At 34.2% G+C, this 16,233-nt stretch overlaps 1 protein-coding gene across 10 annotated transcripts in view; it reads right to left on the reverse strand.

The window, feature by feature from the left end:
• AHI1 (Abelson helper integration site 1) overlaps positions 1–16,233 on the reverse strand; it is a 195,030-nt gene that overhangs the window by 111,997 nt on the left and 66,800 nt on the right. For 8 of the 10 annotated variants that reach the window (XM_063096473.1, XM_063096474.1, XM_063096479.1 and 5 more), the window contains 2 exons: positions 11,520–11,716; positions 5,299–5,325 (listed from right to left, as the gene is read on the reverse strand). In XM_063096473.1, coding sequence (XP_062952543.1) covers positions 5,299–5,325; positions 11,520–11,716 — 224 coding nt within the window. The remainder of the gene's footprint in view (positions 1–5,298; positions 5,326–11,519; positions 11,717–16,233) is intronic. The other 2 variants (XM_063096470.1, XM_063096471.1) reach the window with 2 other exon arrangements.

Below are 16,233 nucleotides of genomic sequence, written 5' to 3' on the forward strand. Positions count from 1 at the left end.
TTTGGTCTTGAACTCCCTGAACTCCTAACTTCCAAGTCTATGAAAGAATGCGCCTCTTGCAGCTATTCTCATCTCTTTTCTCCTAGTGTCAGAGGAAAAGAGGCCTTCTGTTGAAGATTAATCCCTCCATCAATCCTCTCGGGGATATCTTTAAAGCTCTTCCAAATTTTACATTCAAATTCTTTACTATTTATCCACAGGCTAGAAGTGCAGACCCTTCTACTTTAGTACAAAAATAAAAAGCAAACAAAACCTCTCCCTATGATTCCATAATTTCCTTAACCTAAGTTTCATTAAAAGCTAAATACCTTAAAAAAAAACAGCACACAACTGCTGTCCACACACCTTGACCGTTGACTCTTCAACCAGTTACAACAAAGCTTGTTCTCCACTGTAAGACTAAATCTGAAGTTGAGGTCACACAGGACCTCAAATGATCAAATTCAGCAGATTCATTTAGGCCTCCATCTGACACGTCCACCCTTCTCCTCTGTTTCTGGAAAGCCGTCTTCTCTTTGTTATCCTGCCAGTCCAGCCATTCATCAGTGCTGTCTGCTAGAGCCACTGAGCCCACTTCTTCCCTCATGTCACATGGTTACCCTGGACGGGAACATTTGTTTTCATCACTTCATCTGCCTTCTAATGCTGATGTTTCTTAAATCTAAAACTCATTCCCTGACCAATAAGCCAATCTTTCTCCACTGTTTACTTTCTTAGGGAGAGCTACACTCTCCACCGAGCTACCTAAGCCAGAAAGCTGAGCCTTATCCTAGAAATAGACTACTCCCCACGCTCCACAGGAGGTTACTGTAGCTTGTACTACTCCTACACTCAAGCCAGTCTTTCCAGTACTGTTAAAATAATAAAACTACACCTGCTCTTATCCAGTTTTGGAAAGCCATAAAGAAATAACTGTATATTAAAAAATTATTTTTAAAAACCTTTTCAAATAACAGAAAACCACTATTCTACTCAAATCTCAACTTAATTTTTTCCTCTTCATGATAAAAATATCCTAACATTTTTTTTTTTAATAGGAGATTTAAAAAAATTATCTTCTCTGGATTCTCTGTTTTAAAATCTTTAAAACAAAACGTTTTCGGGCCGGCCCCATGGCTCACTCGGGTGAGTGTGGTGCTGGTAGCACCGAGGCCGCGGGTTCGGATCCTATATAGGGATGGCCAGTGCGCTCACTGGCTGAGTGTGGTGCTGACTACACCACGCCGAGGGTTGCGATCCCCTTACCGGTCAAAAAAAAAAACACAACGTTTTCAATGAATATAGTAATATGTTCTAAGATAGATTAGACTATAATATAGATTACTTCTTTACTTTTATAGCATTCTTCTACTAAACATAAGTCAGTAAACTTTCACTTGGTTACATTTATATTCATCTAGGGTAAGTGCTATTAATAATTCAAAACCAAAAAAAACAAAAAAACCCAGGGTCCCTGGCTTCAAGAAGCTTACAGAGGAGTGTGGAGAGACAGATATATAAAGATTAGGGGTGGAAGCAATATTATATAAAATTAAAAGAGAGAGAAAGAGAGAGATTCCTCCCTGAGGTAATTCATAATCTAATGCTGGAAAAAGTCAGGCAAAATTAATTATAATTTAAAGCAGAATGAGCCCAATTAAATAACATGGCAGGTATGAACAAATATGTCTGAGAACATGGGAAACAGATTAATTCCATTTGAGAGGAATTGCACAAAGCTTAATGGAAACAGATACCAGGCAATACCATTTCTAATATAATTCAATTCAACTCTAAACAAAGGAAAGAGCAAGGACATTTGTAAATTACAAATTCATATGTAGACATTCTAGGGCTAGTGCAATTCAAGACTCCAATACCAGTTACTATCTGGGAAGCAATCAGATGAGAACTCTTTCACCTTCCCATCATCCAATCTGCATCTGAGCAACTACCCACAGCTCCTACCTATTTCTCTATTAGAAAGGATAAAAAATCCCTTCTCTTGAAGACAGTCCTTTTAGTACTCAAGATAACATCCCCTTTCACTTTCTTTGGTTTGTTTTTGGTCTCTAAAGATCCATATTTTCTATGAACTTTTTTTAAGGGAATTTTTTAATGAAACATATTGATTGTATATGTTCTGAGGTACAGAATTATATTTTAATACATGTGTACAATGTGTGATGATCAAATCTCCTCTTTTTTAAGGACTGGATTCCAACAATTGCCACCTCCACAGTATATTATCAACTTCTCCATCTCCACTGAATTATCTCCATCAGCAAATAAATATGCTTTAATATTATCTAGTTAATATTTCCCTCCAGCTCCAGCCCTGTTTCTCTGCTCCTCAGTCACTGCAAAGTTTCTTAAAAGAATGGCCTATACTTGCAGGCTCGGCTTTACTGGCTCCCATTCCACCTTCAACACCCTTCAAGTTGTGCTTCCTTTTCACCACTTAATGAGAAAGCTTTCATCAAGCTAACCAAAGGCCACCATCTTGCCAAATACAACAGTCAACTCTCTGTCCTCATTTTACTCATCTCTCAGTAGCATTGGATAATTTACCACTCCTTTTTCTTGAAACACTTTTCTCTAGGCTTCTTTGACATGCCCTCTCCTGGACCACTGCCTCAGGTATTTGGCTATACTCTTTCCCAAAATGATCTCATCCAATATGACAGTGTAAAGAAAAAAAGGACCTGAGACCTGACTTCTCCCCTGAGCACGACTCATATACCCAATTATCTATTTCATAGCTACCCTCACAGCCAAAACTCTATTCCTAAAACTTGTTTCCACCACTCCAGCATTCCTCAGCTCATTAAGAAGCACCACAGCAACTGTACAATCGCTGAAACCAAAAACACAGAAGTTATTCTTAATTCCTCTTTCTCTCACTTCTACATTTGACACATCACCAAGTCTTGATGAATCTATTTTCAAAATATTTCCCAAATCTGTCCATTTGTGTGCATCTTCATTATTACCACCCTAGTCCAGGCCATGATCTCCTCTTGGGTTACTATAACACTGTGTTAACTGGTCTCTGCTTGGAAGACTCTTATTCCCTAAAATCCATTCTCATATTCTCCCCTGCTTTACACTTCCAATGGTTTGTTTCTCTAGTTAAAACAATATTGTAACTCCTTACCTTGCTTACAAGGCCCTGCCTGATCTACTCCTGATCACCTCCCCAACTTTGTCACAAAACATTGTTTCCCTTGCTCGCTCACTATACTATGCTCACTATACTACTAACGCACAGTGGTCTTTTTTCTGCTTCTTGAGCATAGCAGTGTCAGTCCTAGGTTAGGATTTCTATAGAACATGACTGGCTGCTTGTCAAGTGTTTCTCTCAGCGAGGCCTTCACATTCCATGACCATTCTCTTGAGAGTAGCATCCCCTCCCAGTCATTCTCTGTTCCATGTGCTTATTTTATTTTCTTCACATCACTTATTTGAAATTACCTTATTTATTTCCTTTTTTTAACTGTTGCCCTACAATAAAATGTTCATGTTCACTGTTATATCCTAAGCACTTCGAAAAATACTTGGAAGGCACTCAGTAAATATTTGTTTAAAGAATGCTAATGAAAAAAACGAGCAAGCCTTCAACAATATAAAAATCTGGCTGGGATTTAGGAAAGAAAAAACTGATTTATCAGGCACCTAAGGAAAATTTGTTTTTCTGGATCTAATAGATGGGAAAAAGTATAAGTATACTAAGCTGTTAAGATTAAAGACTTTTGACAGGGGTTCCAAGACCATTCGATGGGCAAAGAATAGTCTTTTCAATAGGTAGTGCTGGGAGAAGTGGATAGCCACATGCAACAGAATCAAACTGCACCTGTACATCACACCATACACAAAACTTAACTACCTCAAGACCTAAATGAAAGAGCTAAAACTATAAAAACCTTAGAAGAAAACATTGGAGTAAATCTTTGTGACATATAAGGAATGGTTTCTTATATATGACACAAAAAGCACAAGTGACAAAAAAATAAACTGAACTTCATAAAAATGAAAGGCTTTTTGTTTCAAAAGACACCATCAAGAAAATGAAAAGACAATCCACGAAATGGGATAAAACATTTGCAAATCATCTGATAAGACACTTGTATCCAGAATATATAGTCTTAAAAGTGAACAATAAAAAAACAAAGAAAAAAAAAATTTAAAAAATGGGCAAAGATTTTGAAAAGACATTTCTCTAAAGAAGATATAGAAATGGCACATCAAAAATGTTCAATATCATTAGTCATTAAAGAAATGTGAATCAAAATCACAATGTTATAACCACTTCTCCCTTACCTAGGATGGCTATAATAAAAAGGAATTCAAAGAATACAAGTGTCGGTGAGGATGAGGAGAAATTGGAACCATAGTACATTGCTGGTAGAATTCTAAAATGGTACAGCTACTTGGAAAACATTTTGGCAGCTCCTCAAAATGTTAAACATTGAGTTACCACCATATGACACAACAATTCCACTCTTTTATAAACAAATGGATGTCTATTCAACTGAATTTCTGAATTTTGGGAGTGTGCAGAAGAGGAGGAAAGGATGAACACATGGCACCATTCCAACTCCTTAAATTACTTTTTCAACAACTGAGTTAAAGGCTGTACATAAAAATAACCTTGCTTGTAAAAGGAGGAAAACTGCTGTGTTGAAAGCATCTCATATGCATTTTAGCTGAAACTGTTTTATAATCAAGAGCCTTTTGTATACTATCAGTTTTAGACTAACTTTGAGGCCTTAAGCAAATCAGTTAACCTCAATAAGCCTGTCTCTTCCTTTCTAAAATTGGAATAACAATATCTAATCTGTCTCTCAGGATTATTATATAGTTAACTGTAAAAAGAATTGTGAAATACTTGCGTAAATAATAAAGAGCATTATCAGCACAACATATCATTTATGTGCAGCCTGTATGCATTTCAGTGCTTATACAATTTATTCAGCATACACCCACTGGAACTGCATTTGTTGGTGTCTCTTACATATTAAGCATCATACAAATTTTTTTATCAGAGAATGAAATGACCTTGTTGGTCCCTTACTGAAAGCAGAAACCAATCAGTTGGTATTCTTAAATCTTCTAAAGTGTGAAGCTACTTGCTAAATATTCACCCTTACTGAATTCTCAAGGTCCAGTATTATAATTCTTTGATAAATTAGAGCTCCAATAAGGAAAGTACATATCAGATAACTTTTGTAAAAGTTAATGGTGCATTCCAATTCTTTAGCGCATCATAATGAGAACTATAGTTTTAAAGTTATCCTCCTGGTAATAAAAACTACTTACTTTTGCAGCACAGGATCGTATCACCTCCTAAAAGAAATACAGTACAATAAACAAGTATTCATAATTTCATTTATATAAAGTATTGACTCTTTTCAACACATTCAGATGTTAATCTTCTAATAACAAAAATTAGCATTTGGGAGTTTCTTTGTCTCTGTGCAGTTGTCATTCTGCACTGTTTCCAATGAACTGGAAGGAGTACAAATTGAAGAAATAGACTTAACATGTTCGTGGTAAATCTAATTTGCCAAAACAAAAGGCACTGACAGACTCCTGAGGGCCCACATCTATCTGCCTCAAGAAAAACCCATCTCAATAAACTCAGTATAAATACTAAAATTCTGTACTAGAACACTAAAAGGTCTAAAAGACCCAAGCTGAGTTAATTACAGTATGAGAGTACCTCAAAAAGTTCATGGAAAGGCTGGTCGGTTAGTTCAGTTGGTTATAGGGCAGCCCTACAACACCAAGGTCAAGGGTCTGGATACCCATACTGGCCAGCAGCCAGGAAAAAAAAAAAAAAATTGTGGAAAAACAGAATTAAAAAATATGAATCTTTCCATGAATTTTTTTTGAAGTAACCTCATATATGATTACCTCTACAAATAGCAAAAATATCCATAAATATAATTCCCATATTAATGGTTTATATCAGATAAAACCTGAGAATAAACACTACTAAATGTTAAACTATATGACTAGTATTGAAAGAGCTACAGAAACTATCACTCATGGGACAAGGCCAAGAAAAGGTCATTTTTGAAAGAGAAATTAGTAAAAACCAAAATATAATAAACAATTTGAAAATTTGCTGCTAAGAAGACAACAGAATTACTTAGCTACAATCGGGGTTGACCAGCATATATCATCAGCCTAGTACAGAACTAGACAAAAATGGTAACAATCAACTTGGAGTTTAGGAAAAAAAAAAAACCGAAATAGCGGAATATGAATTTTTTAATCCAGAAATTTCTAAGGGACAGACAATGTATCTAAAAGATTGTAATAACAAAGAAACAACTACCTCCAGTAATATAATCTTCTATAAATTGAGGAACAATCTATACAAAAAAAAAGGAATTTAGGGTCTACTGAAATACAATTATAAGAAACAAGAGAAAGGCATTGTGAATTCTTTCAACATAGGAAAAATAATAGCTTTTTAAAAGCCACAGCAAATAGACGAAGCTTTCCTTTCCAAAGGCAGCCCCAATCTACCTCAACCCCAAAGCATTTTCTCTAAATAATTCTAAAAAGAAAATATTTGGTAAAAGCTAAATGAAGTAACGATTCTAAGAGAAATATCTTTTCTTTTATAATAAATTATTAATTCACGTCCCCATTGCCCTTGATTTCATTTCTTAAAAAAAATATTTTTTTGATTTTATTTTTCCTTCACATTTTTTGTTGTTGTTGTTGTTCTTACCATCTTTCATTTATATACCTGAAGATGACAGGTATATAAAATGATATTGGAGAAAAACTGCAAGACTTAGGTGTTTCCAGGATGTTAAATTTTACAGTGTAAAGATTGATAGATTGTAGGAAACTTGTTTTTATACAACTATTGGCAAGTTGTTCTTATGGGTGTACATAAAGTTATTTTGTCATGCAAGATTTTAGACAAGGAACAATTTTTTTTCCTAGTGAAGAAACATTTTTCTCTACATCTTAAAAACTCAATGTTTTTCTATTGAGACTTCCTTTTAAAATCTAAAACACCACGAATTATGAGATTATATTTAAAATGTTAAAATATAAAGAACTATGACATTGAAATAAACTTATCATAGTCATATACTCTAAAATTTAACTGAGAAATATAAAAAAGTTTTCTCTATATTCCAACCAAATCTGAACCCAGAGGCTGAGTGTGATCTGTACCCTGGTATACCTTAAAGTCCCTAACTTTCTAAAGAAAGAAAAGGAGAGAGGAAGAAAACAGAATCAGAACTAAAGCTGTCTCAGTGTGGTTTCGTGTATGTATGGTTTAAAACTGGCCAACATTTCTATCAAAGGAGGAGGGAAAGGGATAATATTTATTAAGTATCTGACTGTGCCAGATGTGACTACAACAATGAACATGGCTGCACAGCCCTGTCTTCAAGGAGCTCAAGGCTAGTTCTACTAAAAGAACAAGATGGTCAAAGAAGATAAATATTTTCAAGGATGTTTAAGCTTAATACATTTTACACCACTTATCTTGAGAAAGATCTTCTAGCAATTTTCACTAAAAGAATGCCACACTACCTTTAACAAAACATCCCCCTCCTCCTCATTTTCATTAGCTATTTTCCAGGACAATAACTGGTTTCTGTCCCACTTCTTTTCTTAGTAGTGAGACCAGAACTTTTAAAATATGCTTATGATCATTTGTTTCTACTCTTTTTGGAAGTACAAATTTATTTCTTTTATCCATTTCTTTGTTGAAGTCTCACTATTTTTCTTTATTGATTAGTTGTTATGTTAAGGAGGCTGATCTTTTCATATGTTTTACGTAAACATTTCCCTAAGCTGGTGTTTGGTGTGTGTGTGTGTGTATTTGTATGTGTTGTATATACATATAAACATACACATTTTTAAACAGAGGAATTTAAAATCCTATGCAGACAGTCTATCAATGTTTTGGGGAGGATTTTACACTGCTTTTAAGGTTAGCAAGTCTTTTATCCATTCACATGAGAGAAATATTTGCCAGCATAATTCCCTAGTTTTTTAAAAGAATTTTATTTTCATATTCAACTCCTTGGTAAATGAGCATTTGATTTTGGTGTGTGACATTAAGTAGAAGATTTAAACTTTTTCACTTAACTCATAGTTAGGTTTTCCCAACACCTATACACAGGAAGAATTCTTCCTTTCCCCACTAATTTATCTTTCTAGCTTTATAAACTTGTATGACACTATTTGCAATATTTCAGCTTTATAACATGTTTCAATTCTTGGTAAGAACTGGCTTCATTATCTGGCTTCACCTGGCCCTTGTGGAGAAGTCCAAAGATAGATTAGTACCTATATGTAGATAACCAGTTTTTCTACCAGGATAGCTGTAGAATTTTGCTTTTTTTAATCTTTGAAAATTTAACTATTTCACTAGGATATTTCTAAGATATTGGTGTCGTTTCATTAACTGGCCTGAAAAGCGACACTTCAGTTTATACATTTTGAACTTTAGCACAGGGAGGCTTTTTGTATTTGATCTTTAACTATTATCTCTTTTTACATGTTCTGGTCTCTTCTTTAACAATGATCAACCACATGTACAATCTATCTCTTATATTCATCTTTTTCTCTCATTATCAACAATAATAACTAACATTTATCAGTAGTACTATGTATCGGACACCCTGTTAAAAGATTTACATTTAGGATCTCATGAATCTTAAAAACCCTGGAAGGTAAGATATATTAGAATCCCATTTTATAGGGCCGGCCCGTGGCTCACTCGGGAGAGTGCGGTGCTGAGAACACCAAGGCCTCGGGTTCGGATCCCATATACGGATGGCCGGTTCGCTCACTGGCTGAGCGTGGTGCTCACAACACCAAGTCAAGGGTTAAGATCCCCTTACCGGTCATCTTTTAAAAAAAAAAAAAAAAAAAAAAAAAAAAAAAAAAAAAAAAAAAAAAAAAGAATCCCATTTTATAGATGAGAAAAATTAGGCTTTATTTTATTTATCCAGAGTCACAAAGCTGGCACAGGTTGGGACCTACACCTATGCCTAAGCAGATGAATCCTACAGCTACACTTTTAACTATAGTTTTCACCTATCTCTTTTTTCTGTCCCCCCTTCCCTTTTTTTTTTTTTTTTTTTTTTTTTTTGGCGCTGGCTGGTTATGGAATCCAAACCTGTGATCTTGGTGTTAGAAGGCTGTGCTCTACCCACCTGAGCTAACTGGCCAGTCTTCTTTTTTCTGCATTCTTATGAGTGCTTGTGAAATTAGTTCTCTAGGCTACACTATTGATTCGATGTTTACGTCATTTGCCTTTCACCATTTGCAGTGTGGCTTTAACCGAAACATGCCTTTTAAATTTTTTTAATCTTCACCATGTCTTTTTAAAAGTCAAAATCTTAGTCTTTTTAACTCATTATTAACAGAAACCCTAATTTCTTCTATTTTATTGAGAACATACTCTAAAATATTCTGTTTCTTACAGCTAATCATTTAAAAATATGCTTTGCCTTTACTTCTTTTAAATTCATATAATCTTTTTAATGCCCCTCCTGCCTTAAGTAAGATTTATCAGTCTCTTTGAGAATCAATAAATTTTACCTCTTTGAGCTTAGGGTGTCCAGCGGGTTGTATGTAGCCCCTAACCCTATTTCTGGGAGATTTAGGTATTCTATTATGTAGCTCTGTTTAACAGAGGCAGAATCTTCTGTTTCTTTCTAGTTTTTTGTCTTCAAGGAGAATTTATTCCTGATACACATGACATGGTTGGCTATTCGTTTTCATTAAACTCTCTATTAATTTGAGTAATACTATGTTCTCCTGCTTTTTCTATCTCTTTAATGATTGGTCTCTTTCACTAGTTTACATACAAAGTTCCATCACAGTGTTTAGCACTAAACACTCCACAATTATACATAAAAAATAAATTTAGATACTGCTGCTTTTTATCAAGTTAGAAATGTTTTTTAAAAAATAGCAAGGGAGATTATGCATATACTGTTTCAACTTGTAAAACTCATAAAATTTTGTATCTGACTTTTGAACAGAAACAGTTTCCTTGTCTATAAAACAAAGGTAATAAACACTGCTGTGCCTGTATTACAAGGCTGCTACATTAAAGGAGACAATGTGAGCGTTATGTAAATGGAATATATTTTTAAGAGACTCTGCCTTATGTTACAGTTGTTTGAATATTTGTCACCACCTACCAGACTTGATGCAAACTGAGGTCAAGGGTTAAACATTTTTTTGTCATTTGGAGTATCTTAAATGTAGCTGGTAATTGATAAATATTTCAGGTAACTAAGTTTTCTTTGTTCAAACTGTTGGAACCCAACCTACAAGGCCAAGCTCCATCTGGTCACCATTTCCTACAAAATTAGTGCACAGGTGTGAGGGCTGGAGTAGTTTTTTGCCACAAACAGAGGCCATTAGCAGGCAATCAATACATAAATGCATGGTGGCAGGAAGAACAATGTCCATTAGAAAATAGGAAACCAAGGAATAGGGTCTAGAATTGGGAAAATAAGTCAACAACAGAAAATCTTTGGACAGAAAAAATTGAAGGAGCAGACTGATCTCCTGAAATAAAGACAGCAAAAGTATGGTCACAGACAAAATAAGAAACAGCTTTTGTAAAAAGGGAAGTTTAAAAATTACATTTTTCCTTAGATCACCTGCCTATATTTGTTATTTAATGAAAATCATCTATGTAGACCAGAGGATCTAAAGAAAACAATATTAGACTGCCCTCAAGGAGCTTACAGTTGAGATGAGGGCATGAAACACATATTTACTAAGTTCTTACTAAGTGCTGGGGACTGTGAACTAGACAGGTTGTTCTCAAAGAGTGGTCCTCCAACTAGCAGCATCAGCATCCCCTGCGAGCTTCTCAGAAATGGAAACTTGTAGCACCACCCCAGACCTACCTAATCACAAGCTCTGGGGATGGAGCCTGGCAATCTGTGTTTTGATAAGCTTGCCAAGTGATTCTGATGCACACTGGAGACTGGGAATCACTAAAGGAAACATGAGGCTTTCGATAAGATTTCATGGGACTTTCAATGCCTAGGCAGAAATTACTCGTTTGAATACTATCTGTTCTTCCAAGAACTGGTACTGTTGCATGGCCTTGAGAATTCATGTGATGAGGGTCTAAATCTACTAAATGCCATCCTTCCTCTCAGGGATCCTAGTGGGCAGAGATGAGAAGGCCATAGTTAATCTTCCTTTCCTGGGAGATGGTGCGTCATACCCATGTGGAAAGTCGTAGGTGTGGTCTTCTGGTTCAGAGCCCTCCCTTATCACTACGTTGTGGGCTAGTCTTTACATAGCTATCAAGGCAGGACAGCATGATGGATTATCCTAAATTCAGTCTGTCTAATGCAATTAATGATTCTGAAACTATTAAAAAAGGACCTGAAAGGAACTATAAAAGTATAAGAAAGCCTAGTTTTAAGTAATTAATTTACTTTATTAAGTCAGCATGGCACTGTAAAACAGGATAGAAATGGTTTAAAATTTCAACTGCATAAAATAATTAAACATACTGTGACAGTTTCAAGTCTCTGTTTCACCAGCTGCATCTTTGTTGAAGAATTTTCAGTGTGGACAAATTCATCAATCTGAAAAGAGCCTTGATGGGGCAGTTTAGGACAGGTACATAAGGCATCTTGACTTTGGTGTATTCCAGGTAATGGAAATGTTCCATTGTAGCGTTTGAACATTTCAGCCTCCTGCTGGGCTACTGAAAAAATTAATCCATAATTAGTTTAAAACATCATAGCAAAATTATAATCAAACAAGCTACGAAACTGCAGCTTTCACCAAATGATCAGAAATTGAATACATTTTAAATATTGGGTAATAATAAGACAACCTGATTGGCAAACATAAAATTATTAAATACTATAAAACCATAAGAAAGGAAATATAATTTCACAGATAATTTCACGTCAGGCAGTGTCATAACTGAGCCTTGAAGGCCATGCAAATTGGGATGGGAGCCTAACTTTAAATCTTTAAATATATGTATAAGGGCATAAAGAATGATTTGTAACAATGAATATGCTAATATAAAAAAATAAATTGAAAAAACAATTTTTTTTTTTTCATCACATCACTCCTAAAAGGAATCTGATCTATCAATCGATGAATGGATAAATAAATGTGGCATATCCATACAACGGAATATTATTAGGCAATAAAAAGAAATGAAGTACTGATAAAAAGAAAAACAAAAAAACCCGAAAGTATAATACAACAGAATTAAGAAAAATACTAAAACAAAAACAATTGTTTGCAAACCCATCCCCCTAAAATAGGTTTTCATATTTATATACTGCTACTAATCTTTATATGTACGTATGTTATGTAAGATATAACATACACGTAAAGGTAAATGCAATTTTACATTTTCTCAATTTAAATGCTAACATTTTTCATATTTCTACAATAATGTAATTATCATTTTAAAATGTTCCATCTAATGAAGCACCATAATTTTTTTATGCATTCTCCTCCTATTGAATATTACATCCTGTCATAGATCATATATGAAGAAGCACTTTCATAGCTGACATTGTTTCTTAACATAATTCTTAGGATTTAATTCCCCAGAGTGGGACAGATGACTCAAAGCGTGAATATTTTTGATGATGATGACAAAGAGAATGATAGCATCTGTATTGCACTTCACGGTTTTTAGGATTCTTTCACATATATTATCTCATTTGATCATTTAAAATAAACGAATTTGAAAAATTTTAAACATCTGTCTATATAGACAAAGAAAAAAATACATAAATCCATCATTTAAAAAAGTACTTCCTAGGGCTGGCTGGTTAGCTCAGTTGGTTACAGCCCAGTGTTCTAATACCAAGATCAGGATTCATATCCCTGTACTGGCCAGCTGCCAAAAAAAAAAAAAAAAGTTTTCCTTAATTATATAATCTTGAAATGGAAGATTTTTCTAAACATAACATGAAAGGAAGAAATCTAAAAACAGGGATTTGTAAAATGAAATCTACTAAAGATACATCACGGGTATATGTATGTGTTTCTGGAAAGCAGATCAATAACAGATCACATTATCCATCGAAGGATTACATGAGTCAGAAAAAGTTAAAATTGTCAACATTCTTGTGGACAGATGGACAGATTTTGCTACATGAACACTTAAAGATTAAAATAAGAAAAACTACCACAATAAAAACTAAAAAGCAAATGATAGTTAATAGGGTTCTCCTACCTCTGGCCAAAATGGAGTAAAAGGAACCAGATTTACCTTCCTGCTTGAACTACAAAAAAATGGTCAACCTGTATAAAAGTAAAAAAATAAAACTTCTTTCTTTGCAGGTATAATGGTCTACACAGAGCTAAGACTGGGGTGATAAAAATAAGGCTTGTAGGGAACAAAATTTAAGAAAGCAGTCACTTCTGTGTGGAATTTTAAAAAAAAAGTCACTAGAACTGATAATTGACTTTAAGCAAGGTTGCAGGATATGAGACCAATATACAAAAATTAAAAATATATATACCACAAAAAATACTACATTGGGGAAAATCTGACCAAAGATGTGAAAGACCTGTACACTGAAGATGAAAAACATTGCTTAGAGAAACTGAAGAAGCACCTAAGGGATATATTGTGTTCATGGGTTAGAATACCCAATACTGGTAAAATGTCAATTCTCTCCAAATGATCTGTAGATTCAATGAAATCCCACTCAAATTCCAGCAGGTTATTTTTGGAGAAGTTGTCAAATTCTGAACTCTACATGGAAATGAAAATTACCTAGAACAGCCAACACAATTTTGAAAAAGAACAAAGAGGATTAATACAATCTGACTTCCAATCTTATAAAGTTACAGTAATCAACATAATCTGCTATTGGCATAAAGATAAACAAACAGATTACTAGAACACAACAGAGAGCCCAGCATGTATAGACAAGGTATCAAGGCAGTTCAGTGGAGAAAGGACAGTCTTTTCAACAAATGGTGTTGGAACAGTTGGATATTCATGTATGAAAAAATAAACTTTGATTCATACTTCACACCATGTACAAAAACTAACTCAAAATGAATCACAGATCTAAATGTAAAACCTAAATTATAAAACTTCTAGAAGGAAACATAAGAGAACATCTATATGAGCTTGGATTAAACAAACATTTCTTAGATACAACATTTAAGTCCGCGAAGGAACACATTGATAATATGGACTTCACCAAAAGTTCAAACTTTTGTTCTTCAAACTGTTAAGACAATTAGAAGACAACCTGAAGAATGGGTGAAAATATCTGCAAATCAAATGCCTCACAGAGCACTTGTATACAGAAAACATAAAGAACTCTCACTCAATAATCAGAAAACAAATAAGCCAACTTAAAAAGTTGGCAAAAGATTTGCACAGACACTTCACTGTAAAAGCTATAGGGATAGGAAATAAGCATGCAAAAAATGCTCAACATCATTAGTCATTAGGGATAAGCAAAGTAAAACCACAACGGAATGGCACTGCATGCATATCTATTAGAAAGGCTAAAATTTAAACAACTGGCTATTTCAAATTTGGCAAGGACATGGGTATACTGAAACATTTATACACTACTGGTGGGAATGTTAAATGACAGGATCAGTTTAGAAAACAGTTTGGCAGCTTCTTAAGAAGTTAAACATATACCTACAATATCGTCCTTCTACTCTTAGGAATTTATCCAAGAGAAATGAAAGCATATGTCCATACAAAGATTTGTACATGAATATTTGGAGCAGCTTTATTTGTAACAGCTAAAAACTGGATATAACCCAAATGTCTGTCAACAGGTTAATAGATAAACAAACTGTGGTATAGCTATACAATGAAACAGCATTCACAATAAAAAGAATGAACTATTGATAAATGCTAAAACACAGATGACTCTCAAAATAATTATCAGTGAAAGAAGCCAGACAAAAAAAGAGTACCTGGTATCTACTGTTTCATTTATATATAATTTTGGAAATGCAAACTAATTCATAGTGGTTGCCTAGGGTAAGGGGGAGTCAGGGAGAGATTACAAAGTAACTTTTGGGGATGATGGATAGGTTCATTATCTTGATTGAGGTGGTGATCGCACAAGTGTATAAATGTCTAAACTTATCAGAGTGTACATTTTAAATATGTGCAGTTTATTGTATGTCAATTAAACCCCAATAAAGCTGTTCACACACAAAAAGGAAAATGACAAAATGGTGATAAAAGGGATAATTATTTGCATATTATATGCAAAGAGTCCCCATAAAATCCATTAGAAATGAATAATCCAACAGAAGGATGCAAAGAATCATTACAGGAAATTCACAAAAGAAGAATTATGTGGCCAATAAAATAATCACTAAAAATTAGAAAGCTAATTAGAAATTAAAAATATGCAAATTAGAAAGTGATGCTTTTGGTTTTTTCCTGTTTAACTGACCCACTGTACCAAGATACTTTTTTTTCCTAAGGAACAAATTGAATAAGGGTAGACAAAGGTATATACTGAAGTAATATTTAAAATGTTGAAAAACATGCAAGAGCATAATTGTGCAACAGCAGTTTAAATTATGGTGTATCAATTTAATCAAAGGGAATTCAGCCACTAAAATTATGTACAGAAGTATAATTATCACAATGGAAAACTGCTCATATCACTAACTGGAAGAAAAAATAGTTTATAGTGAGTATACAAAAGGATGAGTGCTTTTTTTTTTTTTTACTTATCAACCTTGGTTTCACCAACCATGAGTCTGAAATAGTACATGTAAAATTTTTTAGGTCTTTGATCTTTACATTCATGTACTACTTCACTCAGGCCCTCTAAATGAAGAAAACAGCTCAATAATCATTGGTGCTCCTTCCCTGAAGACCTTCATGGTATTGAGTACTAGAGGATATTATCAAGGGAGAAGACCTTACAATCCACCCTTTCAGTGGTGCACATTCCTCAATACCAATTACTGTTCTTTAATGGAAGTATAGCCATTTCTCTGCAGATTTTTGTGGAGTTGACTATTTTCAGTCCACATTTTGGACTTTTTTCCTAAAACAATCAGAACATTTATTTTACCCTCAAGTATTCAAAGACAGGTTAAAGAACTAAACTAGAGAAACTCCAAAGCTATAAAAGAAAATAAAAGTGCTGTATGGACTAGAATTTGGAAGTTTCAATACTAGTAGACGGGTTCAGGGATAAATAAATCAACAAACACATATCATGTTCCATAATCTTTGCCTTG

This window comes from Cynocephalus volans, chromosome 5 (genome assembly GCF_027409185.1).
Source record: "Cynocephalus volans isolate mCynVol1 chromosome 5, mCynVol1.pri, whole genome shotgun sequence".
NCBI classification, from domain to species: domain Eukaryota; kingdom Metazoa; phylum Chordata; class Mammalia; order Dermoptera; family Cynocephalidae; genus Cynocephalus; species Cynocephalus volans.